The 22,454-nt window shown below is 35.7% G+C and overlaps 2 protein-coding genes across 2 annotated transcripts in view; one reads left to right on the forward strand and one right to left on the reverse strand.

Moving 5' to 3' along the window:
* The window catches only part of LOC123523041 (interferon-induced very large GTPase 1-like), a 35,555-nt gene extending 34,865 nt beyond the window's left edge, over positions 1–690 (reverse strand). Inside the window, exon 1 of the mRNA XM_053549389.1 lies at positions 580–690. The gene's annotated coding sequence lies outside the window, so the exon portion shown is untranslated. The remainder of the gene's footprint in view (positions 1–579) is intronic.
* Positions 1–22,454, forward strand: part of LOC123523039 (uncharacterized) — a 331,093-nt gene that overhangs the window by 308,044 nt on the left and 595 nt on the right. Inside the window, exons 2-5 of the mRNA XM_053549394.1 lie at positions 14,678–14,786; positions 15,135–15,240; positions 16,284–16,432; positions 21,715–21,840. Of these exons, the coding sequence (XP_053405369.1) occupies positions 15,153–15,240; positions 16,284–16,432; positions 21,715–21,840 (363 nt within the window). The 5' untranslated portion in view covers positions 14,678–14,786; positions 15,135–15,152. The remainder of the gene's footprint in view (positions 1–14,677; positions 14,787–15,134; positions 15,241–16,283; positions 16,433–21,714; positions 21,841–22,454) is intronic.

Here is a 22,454-nt window from a genome sequence, read left to right on the forward strand (position 1 = left end):
CTACAAGAAGTGTCCAACACAAAAAGCCTACGACGTGTCCATTGACTTGATAGTTTGAGTATTTATCTAACATCAATCGATTTGCAATATGTTGAGGACGAAACAAAAACTGACGTCCATTTTTGATGATCCGTAATTTCACGCCCGTCAGATTATTTTCTTAAATTGTTTTATACAGTCAACAACCATCGATTTGCTTAGTCATATTTAAAAATGTTTTTCAAATGGTGTATAATTTGTGGGAAAAAAATAGCGAAATTCCTGGCAAGTGCAGGCGTTTTCACTGCTAAATCTGGCTCAATCCATTTCCGTTGGTTGAAAAAAAAGGCGTGGGAGCTACCTTGTATTATTTTCATAATCAGCAGCGAACTATGAAGATTTTTAAAGAAGCATTTAAATCGAAAGTTGTTGCTTATTTGACGACAACATATGTAAACAAATTTATCGATCAAATCAGGACGGGTAGTCAACACGACGGCCATTCACCAAGCCACAGGATACCCGTGATATCAAGTTATACATCATTACACATTTTTTATAAAAGTATAAAGTCACATAATCAAAATCAAAATGACTTACTTTCTTTTTCTTTATGTTACGTCCTTCCTTATCTGAATTGTCGCACAGTATGACTTTGTCCGCGCTATTTCACGTTAAACCTGTAACAAACAAGGGTTCTTTCAAAAGTTGTGAATAGCTGGTTTAAAAGCGTGAGAATACTAGTTGTTATGAAAAAATACAACATGTGTTTCTGTATATCTGCGGCTTTTATTTATATTGTTATTATTTTATATCATGATAAGATGGTAAATATCAACAAAGATAATCATTTGTACGGGGTCAAAATAAAATGTAAAACATTTAATACAATGTAAAAATATGTATGTTTTGTACTGAACGTAGCAGATTTGTTTTGGATTCCTTTTTTGAATAAGTTGTTATCTTTTAGTAAAGCATATAGCTTTGTAAATAAAAATATAAAACGATACAAAAAATGAAAATCCGTGTATGATTAGAAAACAAAACGAGTACTATGCAAAATGAAAATATAAGAATATTAACTTTTAGCCTGCTGTCGGCAAGTGATTTAGCCTGCTGTCGGCAAGTGATTTAGCCTGCTGTCGGCAAGTGATTTAGCCTTTGCGACCAGTGCATGCACATCCATGCAGTCTGATCATGGTCTGCACTGTTCGCTATTCAGTCAGTAAATTTCTAGTGAACACCCCATCAAATAGTAAATGGTACTGTCCAAATTGAATGATGGGCTTGCCATTTAAGAAATTAAGCAGGGTAAAGGTTAAGGAAAGAAAATATTTTATGACAAACTTCAGCTCTTGATTCGGGTCGGCTCTCTACTGTGCTTCGTACGAATTTGTTAATTAGATATATACGATATTTGGCAAACTCGTTCAAATATTTGAAAATCCGTTCAAAATAAACTTGTCAAAGGGTTCGGCTCAGAGGTCAGTGACAAACTTCATGTGTTCAGACATGGAGCAATGAAAGTTAAATTTAAATCTAAATCAGGCTCGATTACAGCGCACCAACATAGTACATGTTACATGCAGCAAAATCGTGATTTTCCCGAATATTTTAAACCGGTTTTTCGCTTCGTTTGAAATTTTTCAAGGAAAGATATATATTTTGCATCTTATCATACGTAACTGATATATTTTGATTTTTACCCGACTGTGAAAGAGTAGCTTTAAAGGCTCAATATACCTTTGATTATAATGTGGCTGCCACGATTTATTTCCTTTTAAATCTTATTTTCGATAATTGTTTCCTCATATATAACTGTCCAAGGTTTGAATTTGGATTAACACAGGAGAAAGTATTACTCAACTTGATATTTTGATTACCTCCCTTTATAGTTCTAACATTAAAACTGCATGTGCAACATTGAAATTAGTGCCTTTTCTATCCGTTTAAGAATGCATAACATCTAGCTCTATCTATTTTTAATATAAAACTTTTAAGCCTTATGAAATTTTAAACTAAATACTTTATTTTGTAATATTGAATGTCCAACATTTAAAACCACTATTTGCTCGTGCATACTTTTGTGAAGATACTATTACAACAGCTGCAGAACAAAAGCTTTTATGATGCTGAATAATTTGAACTTCCGGTAAAACCCTTGAAAACGACACCTCCAAAGACCAAACTTCTCATTAAAGCAGTTCCTTTCCTTCTTATTATATCAAATTAACTTCTCCAGTGCAACAGCCCATGTAACCTGGTTCTCGGCGTGCACTAATGTGCGTAGCAGTTAGAGGAAGGTAATCCAGACTACAGCCTATGTACAACAAACACATTTTTGTTTTCGCTCCAGACATGCTACGCTGTATAATATTTGCGCATTTTATATCTGACCTTGGGTACTGACTTGGGTTAAGTTTATTTGATTTATTTATAAATATACAAAGAGTAGAATTGAACGACTTGAAATATGAGCCGTGCCATGGGAATACCAACATAGTGGCTTTGCGACCAGCATCCGCGCAGTCTGGTCAGGATCCATGCTGTTCGCTAACAGTTTCTCTAATTGTAATAGGCTTTGAAAGCGATTAGCATGGATCCTGACCAGACTGCGCGGATGCGCAGGCTGGTCTGGATCCATGCTGGTCGCAAACCCACTATGTTGGTTTTCTCATGGCGCGGCTCATATATCCTTTATACACATATTACGCGGATTTCTGAATGTGATCACGCGATGAATTTCAGATATCGGTTAACAGAGCTAGATTTTATTCAAAAGTAAGGGTTAGTGAATAAACTCTAACATACCAATTTTAATATGATTAAATCAGTGATACTCCAAAACACGTACCCTCTGTAAAGTTCCATGCTCTAGTACACTTCTTCAATATGCACACATTTCTCGGTACAAATTATTAATAAGCAATCGTTTGCCTGTAAATTATACACAGATAACAAGAGACTTTTCTAAATAAACACACACATTTATTTTGTATGGCCTATTTACAGAGAAAAAAGTACAAGTCATTGGAATATTTCGCGCATATTATATAATCTTAAAATAGACTCTTTACAATAGCAAATAGATTTTTAGATTATTTGTCAAATTAGTTGTATTTTTATCGCTGGACTGATCTCTTTGTTCACCAAAATATGATATTATGTTTACAGCTCCTATATATTTTAGCCAATAATTAAAAATTGTATGTCAATTAAATTCTTCCTAATCAATAATTTTTCTGTCTGATTTTTTTCTCAACGACAATATCTTTTCACTATATTCAAACAGGTACGATTTTTTTTAAAAGGATCATCATAGGCAATTTTACATGACTCCTTACTTAAATTGCATGTCAATAGTATATAGATATTGACGGAATGCAAGAAAAATAAGTCTATCACTGGTAGAAGGTGCGGATGGAAATGTCTGGCTCTCGGGTAACTGTTTTGCGGTAACTCGGCAAAACCTCACTGTCACCTAAACATTAATTTCGAGCCAGATATTTCCATCGAAAAAGATTCTTATACTTTGTACCTGTCGATAGTCTGTCATATTCAGTAGAATCTCGTTAAGTAAATTTGATATCCCATCTACTCTGCGCATGCGTATTTAATCTTTATTCACGGAAAACAGATTCTTTATTCGGTTCATCTTGACACTTTTTCGCTTGCCTTAATTTTTAAGACACCACAAGAGAGATTTTTGTTTGATTAATTAGACTAGGTTCAGCCCCATATCATTTAAAGTAATTTGTTGCCTCTTCAACTTTCCAGTGATTGAATCGATTGTTGGTTTAAAACAATATTTTATTCATATATGAGCCGCGCCATGAGAAAACCAATATAGTGGGTTTGCGACCAGCATGGATCCAGACCAGCCTGCGCATCCGCGCAGTCTGGTCAGGATCCATGCTGTTCGCTAACGGTTTCTCTAATTGGTATATGCTTTGAAAGCGAACAGCATGGATCCTGACCAGACTGCGCGGATGCGCAGGCTGGTCTGGTTCCATGCTGTTCGCAAACCCACTATGTTGATTTTCCCATGGCACGGCTCAATTATATACATTTACAACATGAAACGCTACATTACTTAGCTTCCTTATATTGATCGGTATGAATTAAACAGTATGAATAGAGAAAGCAGACGTTGACATTCTAAAATAGTACAAGAACATTTGTACAATGCTTCAAAAGCGTATAAGGTATAATAATTGGAAGTTGGAAAAAGTGAAGCAAGCACACGTGGCTAATGAGTGTGTAAGTTGAAAGTGAGACAAGCAGAGGAAGAAAGAGAATGCATTAAAGGATTGAGATTCATGGTGCCAGCAAGCATGTTATCATATAATCAAGTGCTCATAAAAATCTTCTACTTTCCATGATGTAGTTTTCAACTGCTTGAAATGTCTCACTAAATAAAAAAAGAACCAAAAAACAATCCGTCCTACCTACCCTACTTTTAGCATGTTACCGGAAATGAATGTTTAGGCCTAAGTTATCCTAAACGTCGGGTCATTATCGACTTCACGTACCTGATAAAATCAGTGCTTTAAAATCTGTCGCAGTAAGTTGTTATTGTACAATTAATGGGTGGATAGCAAGTGAAGGTCTCTATATTGATTAGTTGTGGTAAAATGACGCATTTTTCACCATATGTTGTTCTTTAAATTGTATCTATTTATTATTTTAAGTTCGTTGAGCACATTATTTATGTTTCAAGAATAAAATCTGCTAGATATAGAGTATGTCCCATTAATACCTTGTCATCTTAAGTTTACACTAAAAATTAATAAGTTAAAGTCTAATTTGAATGTTGGCAGTGATCAGTATTTGTAGACTGACTGAATTGATCCATCAAATCATTTGATTGATTGATTGCTCCGCAACAAATATGGTTCAGTTTTTCTCTAAAAAAATCTATCGAATATTTGCGAACACCGTCTGTATAACTTAAATCGGTCCAATATAAACCTTTTGATTGGTTGAAAAATATCTCAATATTTTTCACGAGCTCTTCGTGCGCTATCATTTTAACTACACAATATTAGTAGATTAGTGAGAGCGGCGCTTCCCATCATGACTGCCTGTGACTCAAGTGTTCCGAAGTCTTCGTGCTTTTATAAGGTAATGTTTTGTATTTTAGAACGTAAAGTACATACTAAATTTAATTAAGTTTGCTTTACATTCTTTCAAACTTTTCATCCGACTCACAGAGTCTTTGTCATTGTATTTCCTATGTTGTTTTATTCGTCATTTAGAATGAAGCTATGGATTCCATGCAGCATTGCAACTATAGACATTTTATCGATTTTTTGTTGATTAGAAGGAAATGTCTTGTTTTTTTTTTTTCCTTAGTACATGGGTACATGTATAAAAAACAGTGCTCGATATTCTCGTGGAAGTCGGAATACATGTAGAAACTCAACCCGTAACATTAGCTGATTAGTATACAGATATATGCCTACATGAAATGGACTGTTCAACTAACTGAGGTTTCATCTACTCCCTGTACATGTGGAAGACCCAGGAGGCACATAGTGTTTGAACTGTCCGTCCGTCTGTCCATCGGTCTGTCTCATTTTCTTCATACTCGACTCCTAAAGTTTTCAGCAAATTCAGTGTAACTTGGTATACATGATCAGCGTGAATTGGACATAATGCATATTGTTGGGACTTTCATCTCCATATTCTCCTCGTGTTATTGCTCATTTTTGCTCTTTTGAAACAAGCCTTACAAATACATGTATACTCCTTACAGTAGCAATAACCACAATAAAAGATACCTCTTGCAACCCTTGATTCAGGATTTTCAAAAAATGCGTCCACAAAAATAATGAAATGCTTGCATTCGCTTTTCAAACATTGCTTGTGTATTTTTAAATACTATATGATTTTAAGGTTCATGTAAAGTGTTTGAGACCACCCCTGGTGTAAATTTTCATTTTGGAAATTATACCCGACAGACCCATAATATTCATAACATATATATACGGAGTTGTTCAGAGGAAGTAGAAAATACTTTATATATGGTCACCTCGTTTGGTAATATGTATTTTGTCTTACAAAACATGTACTTCAACTGTCCACATTATATTTTGTACAAAATATCAAACTTCTTTTTCAAACATATTTTTTCTCTAAATTTGTTTTTGTTGTGTGTCTTACATACTTATCTAAGTACTCCGGGAAATGAAAAATAGTTAACTTTTATATTTGTTGAAATACTGCAGTTTTTTGTTAATCTGACAGCTCTACTTTCACTTTCATTTTGCAATGTTTGCATTCTTTTTAAATGTACATGGTAGATCGAAACTGGATCATGTCGGGTCAAAAACTAGGTCATCAGGTCAGATCAAAGGAAAAGCTAGAGGTCCCATTTATGACCTTTCTTCATGAAACTTGGTCAGAATGATTATCTTGATGATTTCTAGACCAGGTTTGAAACTGGGTCATATGGGGTCAGAAACTAGGTCATCAGGTCAAATCAAAGGAAAAGCTTGTTAACACTCTTTAGGCCATATTCATGATCCTGTCTTCATGAAACTTGGTCAGAATGTTTATCTTGATGGTTCCTAGGCCAAGTTTGAAACTGAGTCATATGGGGTCAAAAACTAGGTCACCCAGTCAAATCAAAGGAGAAGCTTGTTAACACTCTTGTTCATTTGATGTGCATGTAACTTGGTCAAAATGTTTGTCTGCATGAAATATCGGATGAATTTTTATCTGGGTCATATGGGGTGGTGTCAGAAACTAACTCACCAGGTCAAATCAAAGAATAAGCTTGTTTACACCCTAGGGGGCACATTGTTTATTCTATCTTAATAAATTTTGGTCAGAATGTTTGTTATCATGAAGTCTTGGAAGTTTTTAAATCTGGGTCACATGGGGTCAAAAACTAGGTCACTAGGTCAAATCATAGGAGAAGCTTGTATACCCTCTAGAGGCCATTTTTTTTTTTTTTGACAAGTTCGAATTTGGGTCATGTTGGTTAAAAAACTAGGTCACTAGGTCAAATCAAAGAAAATACTACATTCAAGAGGCCACGTTTTTTGGTCCAATCTTAATGAAAATTGGTCACAATATTTGTCTCCATGAAATCACTAGGTAATGGTGTGTTACACATGTGAGCGACCTAGGGCCATCTTGGCCCTCTTGTTAGACAATATTAGTGTTTGTACCTGGTGTGCTCAACTTCTACAGTTTCCATCGATGTAAAATCAAAATTGGTATAAATCATCAACATGAAGTTACGTTTGTACCTTTAGTACTAAAAACTGTTGCAGAGACTTATGTTCCTCCTTAATATGAAGTGGACATGCGCATGTCATGACTTTGATTTCCATTGGATTTTGCATTATAACAACAAACCTTGGTATACACCATTAACATGAGACATGCACACATTGCTGGGATAGTCATGTCCAAAAACTAGTTTTAGTAACACCTGTTTTATAAATTTTTCTTACAGCTACAACTGAACACTCCTCCTTCAGTTTCTAGCCAGTTCAAATAAGATCAACATGGAGTACACATGCAGAACTGATAGCATCTTCTTGTCTTTAAGAATCATATTTCATTGACAATTTAGGCTCATCATTGATGGTTTAAGGTTTAGGACTATATCATCAAAACACAGAAATATTTGATAAACGATCAGCATCTTTACCAACAATCTACCCGACTATTACATGTTCTGACGTACTGTCCCGTACGATGGATACTTAAAAATATTCTGAAAAAAAATGTCCCCCAGCCCCCCTCCCCCCTTTAAAAAGAATGCCAATTGTAAATAAATAAAAGTAAACAATTGCTTAAAACTACTTTCCACCTAGTTATGTAAAATGTCAGCACCAGGACATTATTGCAAATGCATCAAAATGAAGATATGTAACAGTTCTTTGAAAATGGTGAGTTTTTAAAGACGTTGAACTGTCCGAAAGTGAAGCCCCTTTATGCAGTCTTTTTCCGGAATTCAATGTATATATCGGTATACTGATAGTTGTTCTGTAGAGTAATATACATTTTATATAAGCTGTTCAAATTTCATGTGAAACAACCCTTTCTTTCTATGATTTGATGTTGTTTGGGATATTTTTCTCAAAATGTAACGCCCAGTATTAATAAACGTATTATGTGCCCGCACGTAATTGGTATATGTAGCGGATAACGTGTAAAATTTGTATTTATCTATGTTTAAAAACACTGCAATAATTAAGAGGAAGATTTATTAAAATGCAGTTCAGGAATGGCCTTGATTTATCTTGCTGTCGGCTCTTCAGCTCTGTCAGAATGCTTTTCGTGAAGTTTATGTAAGGCAAAAGCAGGATGTCCGAGATTTTATTTATTTATATTCATATAATCAGTTCCTTTTTCTATTTTGTAAAGGAGGTAACGGGGTTGCCTGTGCTCCATTCACTAGAAGAACTGTATACACGCATGAAAGGCAGTTCCCGGGCATTGAACACTGGACTAGCGGTAATAGAGTACAGTGTGTCCAGTCTATTCGAGAAGGTCTTTGCCAGTTCCACTATAGGTAACAGTAACTTGTCGATTTATTTAATATTTTACATTGTCCTTTTATAAAAGGATAAAAGGAACAGCTTAACCCTTAGCTTGCTGGCGGCAAGTGATTCTGCCTTTGCGATCAGTGCGATCAGTGCAGACCAAGATCAGCCCGCGCATCCGTGCAGTCTGATCATGGTCTGCACTGTTCGCCATTCAGTCAGTATCTTTTTGGTACAGTAAATGGTACTGGCCAAATTGAAAGATGAATAAGTTCATTATAGAAATTTAGCAGAGTAAGAGTTAATAAGTAAGTATCAAATAAATATGAAGTACAACGTATAGTAATAAAACATCGGAACGTGTACGTGTATCGTTTTGATAGAAGGAAACCTAATATACGAGAAAATAACATCACATTTCCATTTCCAAACTAAAATGATACATTATTACATAGACCTTTCTATTGTACCTGATTATAGCGCTGCTATGAATTAACGCAAAGTAGGTCCTTTGTGCAAAACGGCTGATGTGTCATTAAACATCTTTATCACATGTATTATACTTTATAATATATTGTACTTTATACATGTATTAACCGCCGGTCCATAGTTTGTTCTGTTGACTGGTCTATAATTTAACACTAAATTTTGTTAGACTTAAGTCAAAACTTGAAGAAAAAAAAACAATATGCAAATTTATTTGTGATGTAATGTAATAAAACACTTATTGAATGACGTGCCGGTCAATATTTTCGGACCTCGGGCTATAATTTTGACTACTGACCTGCAAGTCATTCAGTAAGTGTTCAATTATAAATTAACAATAACTTTCGAATGGAAAGAAACAATATTACATATATGTTACACTACTCACTGAATTTTCCTAAGCAAAACTTCTTTCTGATAAAGCAAAAGTTGTTTCCGCCTGTCACATGTGTCAGGTGATACAGATATTGGTAACTTGCAACTTGTTCAGTAGATAACATAAAAAGGATGATGTCACTGTATAGACTTCTGCAAGTTCCAGTTTAATATTTGAAGGAGAGAGTATATTTGAAATAGGCAATAAAATTGTTAGGAAAAATCAAGAAATAAATAAAAAAACATATTTATTGTTTTGAGTATTAAGTAAGCTTGATAAACACGACCTTTAATATCATTACAGTGCGAAAAGGCTGAATATTACATACATGTATGTATCATTTCTTCTCTATGATCCAGCTGCACGGGTAGACAGTATGGCTGGCGAAGGCGTGTCGAGACTAAAGGAAAGATACCCGGCTCTACAGACATCCCCGGAGGAGGTAAATGTACCCTTTCGTCTTTTTGTTCTTATTACAAAAAAAACTATATTTACAATCATAGAAAGAAGAAAAAAAAACACTTTTCTTTTATTTCTGTATAAACGAAGTTGGTGCAATGATATCAATAGTGGTCCTTTCCACGAAAATTGCACTCTCCCCAACAAAAAGAACAATATGGCGTCGTTCGAAAAATATCTTTTATAATCGGACACCAAAATTTCAAAAAGAAACTTAAATTATAGTTAAAACCTATTTTTCTGACATTTAAAAACAAAACTGATTCGACGTGTCTGTGATTTTTACTGTATTTGTAAATACATTTTTTTTTCAAAAATCGGGAACTGTATTTTCATTTGAAGACAAATTACAATTAAAGGAGGGCGGTTCTTCTTGGCTGTTCTATTTAATCGTTGAAAAGATCGATAGCCTGATATTTTTGATTTTCAGATTATATAAATATAAGGATTGGTGCGTTTAGACATGTATTTTTGGAGATTTTACATATCCAAGAATCGCTAGAGCGATTCATGGATTTTCGCGTGGTCCCAGTATTGTTTATCCCAAAAAATACATTTATAATTCTTCAATGTACCTCTAATATTCAGGATGTGTGATGCATTTCTCTTGAAGAAGTTCATGAAAATTTCTGCCAAAAAAATAAGCAAGCATCTTCTTGTAAATTTTTCATTAAATTGATCACGTCGTACCATTCCACCCAAATAGTTTGACTCATCTGATTATAAGAAAGCAAGAAAAAATCATGCGATTTGTGAGTTCATAGACGACCGTTAAGAACTGAAACATGAGTTGACAAATCTTGAAAAAGAAATAAGTTATTTACTCATTCAGATCCGGGACCACACTTCCTACACGATGAAGAAAACTGTGCGAGGTGTGATGAAATCACAGCCGGGAAGAATGTTGATCCGCGGCCTCGACTGGGCATTGGACACGAGCGAAGGCATCCTTAAGCGCATGAGACCACGTGACAGAAGCCCAAGAAAGCGAAAGATGACAAGATCCTCACTGCAAAAGGTGATTAAAGATCCTTTGCTATATATGACTGCCTTTAACCTACCAATTCAGGTTGTATTGTGTTACATATACTGACAAAAAAAAAGATACTATGCACTTTGGTTTCATTATTTTTCAGGCAACTATTGCAAAAAATATACAACTTTGGTAACAAAATTTAGGATATTTATCTACCTTCTATGAAGTGAGTTCCGACATAGTTAAAGATAAGACATTGATTTATTCCATATATAATGAATAATAATAAATAATAAATAATATGAATTAAGGCACTGCCTAGCATGGGGATTTATCTGTTATATATCTACTTACGAAGAATATTCAACACTCAAAAGAAATAAAACTTCGCTCTAAACAGTTTACATTTAGTGTCATCATACCTCTTACAGCGAATATCATACTTTGCAAAATTTACGAGAAGCCGCGACGGTGACGTCATGCACCGCGTTCTCGCACTGGCTTTAGGATTTTATTATTTGTTTGCACTCTACGCAGAAACTTGACGGCCTTTACACTTCCTTACTGTTTTAAAAGTGTTTTTCAATTGCATGTAGAGTTTTCATTACGAAAAAGAAGTAAAAAGAATCATGTTGGCGCGGTTTACGAATTTCTGTGACTGATTCGGGGTGCTCGGATGTTCTTGCAGACAACCAGTCTGCGTTGTGTACATAAACCGGAACCGGAAAACATAAAAAAATTGCCTCAGTATATACAGACAACAAAGACGAATAACTATATACGGACGTTACCGTCTCGGGGATTTTCATCCCCGGCGCTTTGCGCCGTGGATAAATCCCCTATTAATCAAACTTACCTGGCCCCTGTTGTCTGCGTTTGCACTTAAGGTTTATCTAGATAATGCCGCATTGAATTGCGGTACTTGTCACATACATGCGTAAACATCATGTACCGTTCTTGACGTGCACCTGTATGGTCGAACGCTATCTCTGACGCTTCCGCATAGGTGGATTGATAATTTTGTCTCGATAACAAACTGCGTTGCAACGTCAGTGACACTTACGTACGACGTAAGAAGCACCAGAGTTTGAACTATGTTATGGCATTTCGTAAACGATCGGTCAAAGACATACAAAATGTGTAAAATATGTCGCTCGATTTCAACGTGCAAAAAGTTGCGTGTCAGTTTCGAGGACAAAATCCGATACAATTTAAGACATATTAGCGCAACGCATATGGGCAGATATATTAAAAAGTAGCTGTAAGGCCCCTGTATCTGTGTATTTCCGTGCAACTTTTCGGTCCATCTGCCAAGGTGCAGTCTTTGAGAATGACCAATGTTTTCGTTTTGTTTTGTTTTGTTTTATTCATTCTTATTTGTTTACGCTGCGCTGCGTAGTTATGACTGTTTCCAGTCTAACTAATCAATCGTAGGCCCAGCGAGATTTGAATTTTGAGACCCGTTGCCAGATACAGGTCGGCGCCTGGATCGATTCCAAAGAATTAGATTCATATGATATAGTTAAAAAGGGACCTTAATTCAAGGCCCGGGTGTTATTTTTGAACATGTCTGGGTCTTGGCTGGAGTATTTATTGTTATTATATTGTTTTTAAATGTTATACCCCCCTAAACTGTGTCATAATTTCCGAAATAATAAATAGGTTATAAAAGTATTTAAATTTATTAAATTTTGTCATCCAGGGTAAGAGCCGCGACTACCTTACTAACACTCCTGAAGCGCCTGAGAAAAACTGCCACTGACCATGAACTACATCTATACTCTTAAGCTTTATTTTATTAATATCAAAACTTTAAAAACATTAAAACTTTAAAAATACGTTTAAAACATAGCCTCTATATACGTCCGATTGTTGACAGTACACAGGTTATTTATAGATTACACGCCACGCCTACTGCATAAATGTGTCATATCGATAAATATGCTTATTTTATATTCTCGTAAACATTCAATGTGCTTCACCGATACCGTTTTACTATATTTTTAAAATGCTGTCATTTGTCATTTTTTAATGTTTTTCAGTTCTGTTTTTTGCACTTTATAGTCCAAAGTCTAAATTTAATGATTATATCGGTATTAGTTACTTTACATATTATATGTAAAAGATATTTACGATCGCGCTGTATGAAATTTTGCGGTTGTTTTTATCAAAATTCGACCGTTTCTACGTGATTTTGGTCATTTTAATGAACTTATCTTCCTAAAAATGGTCTAGCAATATAGCTATATGTGTTCTTTAGCGATTCTGCAAATTTAAAGATAAAATATATATTAATAAATGTTTTACACGCGAATCCTGTGTACCCGTCGCCTAAATTACGCGTAAGAATTTTTACTTAAAATTTACCTGTTTACCTGTTGTTTGTTTACCGTTGTGTGTCGACGTCTGTATGTTTCCGGATCATCATCACTACTGGATTTTCCTATGGTGGCGTCTTTCTCGGACTGGGTCATGCTTATGCATGCCACCATAGGTCCCTATCACATATATACAGTGCTGACCAATACTTTATATTATTTTATAGCTTTATTTGATATTGGTTGCTTATGGTTTTATGATTTTATTACTGTTATTATAGAATTTGTATAAAAAAGTTAAAATTGAATAAAAGTTGGTTAAAAAGCTAGCTAAAATTTGATAAAATTTGATAAAATCAGAGTCGACCTTTGCCGAAAAACGAAAACACAAAGACTCTTATTTCTGATTTTTATTTTGCCTAAAGTTTTTAATAAAATTAAGTTATAAAAATATATTTAAAACTAATTTAGTAAAAACAGGTGACCATCCTTGCCGAAATGTAAAGTGTTTGCAAGGATGTGTCTCCTAGTTTTAAAATCATTGTCTAAAATTAGCCTAGTCATGGCTTAAAATTACGTATATGTTTAAAATTATAACAATTTAAAAGATACTGGTTGCTAAAAGAGTATTTGGCCTTTTGATTATTATATAAAACAATAAAAATAACATATGTATATATACATTTTAACAACACTAAAAGTTCTATTTCATCTATTATGACATCTTTCACGCAGGTATCAAGTACTGTTTCACTTTTTACTGTAACTTTGTTATTATTAAATGGACTTGATTCAAACTTGAAATAGCTGTTCCAAGTCATTCCAAGCATTTCCAAATCTAAATATATGACTCAAAGTTAAAAGCCACTCTGTTTAGTCCATATTAAACTATGACATCCATTGTTTGTAGTATATGTTATCTATGACAACCAGATATGATCATATTGTGTCTGCAAAACACTCATTACGTGGAGATGCTGGTAATTGTGTTACAATTTTATTGTATATTAGTCATGCCCTTTCTGAATTAAGGCAATTAAAACATCATTTTTGTTCTTTGTAAAGCTCGGCGAGATAGATGGTTATAGCTCGGCGAGAAAGATGGTTATAGCTCGACGACACAGATGGTTATAGCTCGGCGAGATATATGGTTATAGCTCTGCGAGACCGATGGTTTTAGCTCAGCGAAATAGATGGTTATAGCTCTGCGAGATAGATGGTTATAGCTCTGCGAGATATATGGTTATAGCCCGAAGAGATAGTTGGTTTTAGCTCTGCGATATAGATTGTTTTAGTTCTGCAAAATAGATGGCTGTAGCTCTGTGAGATAGATGGTTATAGCTCGACGAGATATATGGTTATAGCTCGGCGAGATATATGGTTATAGCTCTGCGAGACTAATGGTTTTAGCTCGCCGAGATAGATGGTTATAGCTCGCCGAGATAGATCGTACGATGTGATCATACAAATGCTCATGTATGTTGTGTTTTATCTGGACAATTTTAGGATAGTCATGTGTTGTTAAGACATGCTCTAAATTTACTGGAAGTAAACTTTAATACAAAATGTTTAATAAACAGGTACAAGTTCTGAAATCAGTCCGTCGATACGCAGGGGGTAGAAGACAAAAACAGTCGGTGAAGTCACTAACGCCTGAGAAAAAGATTGAAATTTGTTCACGTCGGAAGGTATGGAAAATACTGCTTCGTTATATATTTGACTGTCATCAAAATGATACCAGTATGATACTAGTATGACAAATGATGTATGCTCGATAAAGAAAGAAAGATATTACGCATTTACACATGGGGCAAAAATAATAATAAACAATAAGTTATCATCCGGAAAAGTGAAATTCACGTTTGCGTAGATATTCCTATCTAGTTTTGCAATTTTGCTTACTTTTTAAATTACGTTTGCTAATTTACAATGATAACGTTTATACAGTTTACATTCAAATTGTAGCAGATTTTTTTTAATATTGAAGACGATGAAATTGTTCATGTACAACAACAGTTTGTAACCTTTGATTTCAGATTTCGCCGAGAAAGAAAATGACTTCTACTTTTCTGGGAAAGCTTAAACAAAAAACTTACATGCTACTCGGGTATAAAAATGTCCAATCAATTAATCTTGGCAAAGGTGAGTTCGAACTGGAGGCATATTGTATGTAGAATTTGTAATACAGTAGTTGAATCTGAACAACTGGCTGGTTGAAACCTAAGTACAACACTTTAAAACGGTTAATTAAAAGAAAACGAGGAAGTCTTAAGATTACGTAAAGTTTGTATTTAACTTTATCTTGAAACACGTTTTTATTTAAAACCATTTTTCATGCATGATAAGAAACATAACTTTGGATGTAGAATGAATTCTTACCTAAGTGACAGCTGCGAGGAAGCCATCCAGCAGGCTTACAGAAGGTCGGTTGTTCTACCCACGTGCCCGGCCATGCCTAAAACAATGCCAGTAGGAGAACCTGGCGTCTTCCTCCGCCGTCAAAAAATGCAGCCAGCTCGCTTAGCTCAATAGGGAGAGCGCAGGTGTAAGGATCGTGGGCCGCAGGCGGGGCGTATGTTCTCCGTGTCGATTTGTGGTCTGTACTGGTACAGAATCCAGGAACACTAGTTCAGTAAACTGCCCGCCGTTACAGAACTGAAATACTGTTGAAAAACGGCGTTAAACCCAAAGCAAACAAAAAACAAAAACAGTTGTTAAGTCCCCATGTCGATGTGACTCGGAACCCAACAACAACATCAAAACAGTCATCATCAATACCTCCGAAATCAGTACATCATTTTTAGCTCGAATATTCGAAGAATAGATAGAGCTATTGGACTCACCCATACGTCGGCGTTTGCGTCGGTGGTCCAGTTTGGTTAAGATTTTGTATGTAAGCTGGTATCTCAGTAAACACTTGTCGGAATGGATTGAAACTTAACACTTATTCACTGCGAAGAACTGACTTACATTGCACAGATTCCATAAATCTGTTTTTCTTTTTTACAAAAGTATGCCCCTGACTATGTCCCTTGCGTTGCTGTCCTCCGACAGCACTTGTTGAGGTATTGCGTTAACTATAAAAACAAACATGTAGTGTCTTTCCATAGAATTTACCACATCAGTGATATACTATGTACGAATAATGCACGAAGTCATGTATTCCTATCTATTGTGGTTTTCAGCGATTGAGATAACAAGCCCAGACCGAGACGAGGCGGAGAAGAAGAGAAAACATGATGAAATACTAACAGATGAGGGATCCGAGACAGACGAGGACATGGCCAACTTTGACTATGAGAACTATGACTCCGAGGAAGATCCAGATTATGAGGTGCGATATTTGTCGTCATTAGTAAAAAAGAAATGAACCCTAAAGTCAGGCAAGAATGTATGATTAAGAATTCCAACACGACACAATTTGTTTTCTACGGTGGTGTGTTTAGGACATGCATTTATTTTTTTAAGATTAAATCATCTCGTGCGCACGACATCTTATCTCGAGTGCACGACATCTTATCTCGAGTGCACGACATCTTATCTCGAGTGCAAGACATCTTATCTCGAGCGCACGACATCTTATCGCGTTTGCACGACAATTTTTCTCAAGCTCACGACATCTTATTCCAAGCGCACGATATCTTACCTCGAGCGCACGACATCTTATCTCGAACGCTCGACATCTTATTTCGTGCGCACGACATCTTATCTCGAGTACACGACATCTTATCTCGAGCACACGACATCTTATCCCGAGCACACGACATTATATCTATATATATTAAGGCACTTTGTGTGTATTCAGGTCATCAGTAAAAACATACAACTTCTATCGTTTTTGTTTTTATTCCGTCTTTACTTATAAGTGTTTCACGGGTTAGCAGGGTAGTAATTTAAATACACAAACTGATAAAAATATGCAGCAAAAATTCAGTGATGACGCAAAGGAATATATACATTTAAGTCCTTGACAAAATAAAAATTTAGCGTGTAGGTTTTGTCCATAATATCAAAGAATTTCCTCGTTTCCCCTTACTTCATGAATGCAGTTTTATAACTTTTCTTGCATGATAAAATACTAACAGATGAGGGATCAGAGACGGACGAAGACATGGCCAACTTTGACTATGAGAACTATGACTCTGAGGAAGGACAAGATTATGAGGTGCGATATTTGTCGTCATTAGCATAAAAATAAACCCAAAAAAGTCAGGCAAGAGTGTATGATTAGGAATTCCAACACGACACGATTTGTTTTCTACGGTGATATGTTTTGGACATGGATTTGTATTTTTAAAGGTGGATAATCAGATTTTGGCCATGTAACGGATTTGTTCGAAACTTTAGCATCTGATCATTTACACTCATTTATGTTCACTTAACACTTAATACAAATTAGATTTTCACTGGAGGTATTTTTAAAATTTCATTTTCCTATCCTGGTTGCCCAACCAAGATAGATTGGAAATAAATGAATTCAGAAGCTATACACAGCTTTTAAACTTGCATTTTGGTTCAGATTGTTCAATAGTTGATGTGTCTATCAAATGCAAATGTAAAACTAGACATTGTATCGAAATAAAAAGAAATACCCAGCTTTTTATATACTTTCATATTAAAGGGGAGTAATTACAAAATTTTATAAAAATAATAAAATATACATTTCAAATAGGAATCTAACTCTATGTAATCCGTCTTTTTGTTCCTTAAATAATTCTCTACCAGAATATACAAAAAGTAAAAAATGTCATTAAATGTTGTTTAAATGTGATTGACCACCTTTAAGATAAAATCATATCATGCACACGACATCTTTTCTCGAGCGCACGCCATCTTATCTCAAGTACACATCATATCTATATATATTAAGAGCCGTTGTGTGTATCCAGGTCATCAGTAAAAACATACGACTGCGGCCGCTGTTGTATACTTTTAACCATTTCACGGGTCAGAAGAGTAGTAATTTGATAACACGAACTGATAAAAATAGGCAGGAAAAATTCAGTCATGACGCAAAGGAATATATTTAAGTCTTAGCACGTAGGCTTCGCCTATACTAGTAGGCCCTATATCAAGGAATTTCCGCTGTTCCCATTAGTTCAAGAATGCAATTTTATAACTTTCCTGACAAGCGTGCTAATTGATACCAGTCGAACTGTGATTTGTCGCTACTCTAATATGCAGGAAGCATCATTAATTATGTTTGTTTAATTTCGAAGATAGGATGACCATAATGTGCGCTGCGCTCCTTAATGATGTGATACTGTACTTGTGGGAAGTTTAGATAACATCTGAATTGGCGGGACTCTAATCATCTACTTGATAAGAGATAAGATGTCGAGCGTACGAGAAAAGATGTCGAGCGCACGAGATAAGATGTCGTGCGCACGAGATAAGGTGTCGAGCGCGCGAGATACGTTGTCGAGCACACGAGAAACATTGTCGAGCGCACAAGATAAGATGTCGTACGCTCGAAATATGATGTCATGCACTCGATATAAGATGTTATACGCACGAGATCAGATGTCGAGCGTACAAGATAAGATGCCGTACGCTCGAGATATGACGTGCGCATGAGATAAGATTTTGTAGGGGGTTCAGTTACATGTGTTCGTGCTATATACGGTTGGCGTCATATGACGTATAATATTTCTTGCATGCAAGACATGATTTTCCCGTGTTTTTGCCGGTGTTGGAAAAACTCAACTTACAGGGTGTAAGATGGCTTACGTGAATGAATGTGTAATTCATACGCTACTGTAATAAAAAAAAGTGCTTAACAGAGAAATATTCGTTTTACTTTATTTCTTCTATCAATTGAAAAAGGCATGCGAGCAAAAGAATCTGTCACGTGTTGAAGGTGGGGATGGAAATATCTGGCTCTCGGGTAACTGTTTCGAGGTAACTCGGCAAAGCCTCGTTTCTGACAACATTTACCCTAGTGCCAGATATTTTCATCAACAACAACCAGAGAAAGATTCTTATAATATCAACAAACAAAATGGACGAGTTTGTTTAAAAAAATCAGAAATACCTTATAGCAGAACCATTTTAATGTAAGCTCTTATACGCCGAGTGAATTATTACGCGCGATGTGTATCCGTTTCAAAAATGTGCATGTTTTTTTTTTATACGCCCGTTAAAAAAACGGGACGTATTATGGGAACGCCCCTGGCGGGCGGGTGGCGTCCACAGACTTTGTCCGGAGCATATCTTCTTCATGCATGGAGGCATTTTGATGAAACTACCATCATGAGACGGGCGTCTTCGGGCGGAATGTTCTTGACATGAGAACATGTTCGTGGCGTTTTGGCGCTTGTTCCGTTAGAAAAAAATCACGTTCGAACGCCAAGAACATGATCCGAGAACACTGTTCGCGGGTCAAAATTTTACACCTCCTTTTACGGGGAGCACCAGGAACACGGTTCGAGAACATTCAACAAAATGGCGGCGAAATGACTGTGTGCCCCAGTGAAATTGATTTATTTGTCTTAAAATGCTAATTATATCTTATTATTTGTGCAATAAAGCATTGCTAGATCTATGTTGTATGCTAATGAATCCCGAGGCCATTTGATGTAGTGCTAGTGTTTCTTGCGGCGAAATGATGGGCGCAGCCATCTTGAATGTTCTTGATCGCACGTTCTTGGCGTTTGTGCGGCTCAAATTAAGAACACGGTTTTCCAATATCTCGCACCGACACTCGAGTTATCAAGAACTTCCGCCCGAAGACGCCCGGAGTGTCATGCGCAAGAACCAGGTCACTAGGTCTTAGGTCAATTTCACACTTAGAGGTCAAAGGTCAAATTCAAGAATGACTTTGTCCGGATTATATCTTCTTCATGCATAGAGGGATTTTGATGAAACTTGGCACAATTGTTCACCATCATGAGGCGGAGTGTCTTGCACAAGTGTAACGTTTCAGTGCCACACAAATCCCGTCGGTGAAAAGCTAGCTCATTACCAAAGGTGATTTAATGTGCATATATACTATCATTTTACTCCAATGACAATTGACAGGTTTACAAATTTGCATATTAATGGAATTACTTCCCTTTATGCATTCAGTAATCGTTACATTACTTTCCCCTCCGAGAAATCTCGACCCGAGATTTGGCCTAGGAAATACATGGGTAAGGCAACTCCAGTCCGGCAGTTGACTTCATCCCACCGCTGCCACCATTTGTAACGTTTCAGTGCCACACAAATCCCGTCGGTGAAAAGCTAGCTCATCACCAAAGGTGATTTAATGCCCATATATACTGTCATCTTACTCCAATGACAACTGACAGGTTTACAAATTTGCATATTAATGGAATTACTTCCCTTTATGCATTCAGTAATCGTTACACAAGAACCAGGTCCCTAGGTCTAAGGTCGAGGTCACACTTAGAGATCAAAGGTCAAATTCAAGAATGACTTTGTCCGGAGCATATCATCTTCATTCATGGAGGGATTTTGATGTAACTTGGCACAATTGTTCACCATCATGAGACAGAGTGTCATGTGCCAGAACCAGTTCCTAGGTCTAAGATCAAGGTCACACTTAGAGGTCAAAAGATACAAGAATAATAACTTTGTCCGGAGCATTTCTTCTTCATGCATGGAGGGATTTTGATATAACTTGGCACAAATGTTCACCACCACGAGATGGTGTGTCATGCGCAAGAACCAGGTCCGTAGGTCTAAGGTCAAGGTCACACTTAGAGGCCAAAGGTCAGATACAAGAATGACTTTGTCCGAAGTATTTCTTCTTTATGCATGGAAGGATTTTTATGTAACTTGGCACAATTGTACACCATCATGAGACGAAGTGTCAAGCGAAGGTCCCTTCTTTAGAATTACTTCCCTTTGTTGTTACTATAAATAGCTTATATTGTAACTTTTTCATTTATTATAATACTAGTCAAAAGGGAAAAATCGAGACCACTTTTCTGTAGTACAACATGCATGTTACATCCAATTTGAGGTGTATGTTGACCTATTTCTACCTGGTTATGATTTTTGTGTGGACTTACAATTTCTTCTTTGGATTTTTTTTTAAAGATTAACTTCCCTTAGTTGTTACAAATATACTATAAATAACTTATATTGTAACTTTTTTATAATTGACCGTAGGGAAAAACCAAGACCACTTTTCTGTGGTACAACATTGATGTTACTTTCAAATTTTAGGTGTATTTTAAGGTATCTCTACCTGGTAAGGAGTTTTTATGTGGATTTAGAAAAACAAAAGAATTACAATACTTAAGAAACAACCACAAAATTAAAATTCCATTTGCAAATACAGGTGCTAGTATAAAGAAATTCGTTGTGACGGGCGTATATTGTGACATTCTGGCACTCTTGTTTCATACTAGAAAAGATTTTGGAAATCCACAAAATCAAGTACTAAAAAGATATCAAGATCGACAGTCACTTACATTCATTATTGTTATAGCTGTATCTTGTAGAATGGTACAATGTCTTCTGAGACGTCTATGTTTTTACGTAATTAATGCTAATTTACCTAAAGAAAATACCAAAAATACTAGACATTCTTTTAGTAAGATAGAAAAGTTAGCCCTTCTGTTGATTCACCTACCCAGTATTCTATAATATCAAATGTACTTACAGCCCGACTCTGCGGAAGAAAGCGAGGATTCTGAATCAGAAGACGACGACGCAGAAAGTGACATTGAATTAGAGGTCGTCAAAAATGAAACAAATCCTGCAGTAGAATTCGTTCAGCTAAAGGAAAAGGTAAATGACGAGTCATAGAAAACTTTACATTCTTATCTAATATATTTTATTGTCAAGTGTATATGTGGTAACAGTTATTGTTGATTATCTCAAATGCTTAATTGCACACTACTTTCAGAATTCCTTAAACGCATTCTCAGTGATATCAAAATAGCTAAACTTACGGGTTTTTTGTTGTTTTTTTTAATTCTACTGCAGTATTATTAATACATATTTTCATATGTTGAGGCAAAATCGTTTGCATGCGTTTTGTAGTGATGGTGGTAATGCCCACAATAGTGTCAATATAAACAATGTTGTCATACCTCTAAAGGGAAATCAGAGCTATATAATAAGGAAATAAAGTTTGCATCATCATGTCTTTAATCATTGTAATAAATAGTATGGCACCAACGATAAATATTGCTAAACATAAATTCTCAGCATCTTCTCCAAACAACAATCGTCCCAATAATACATGTAGATAAATAGCTGTGCATCCACATAATTATACTAGTATCAAGATACTTAACTGCGTCTTTTTCATTAAAACAAGTCACAATCTAATCTAGTAAACGATAGCACTTTCTCAGTGTCTTTACAAGGGCGACATAATGAAAATAATCTGCAGTAAT

This window comes from Mercenaria mercenaria, chromosome 8 (assembly GCF_021730395.1).
Source record: "Mercenaria mercenaria strain notata chromosome 8, MADL_Memer_1, whole genome shotgun sequence".
NCBI lineage: Eukaryota > Metazoa > Mollusca > Bivalvia > Venerida > Veneridae > Mercenaria > Mercenaria mercenaria.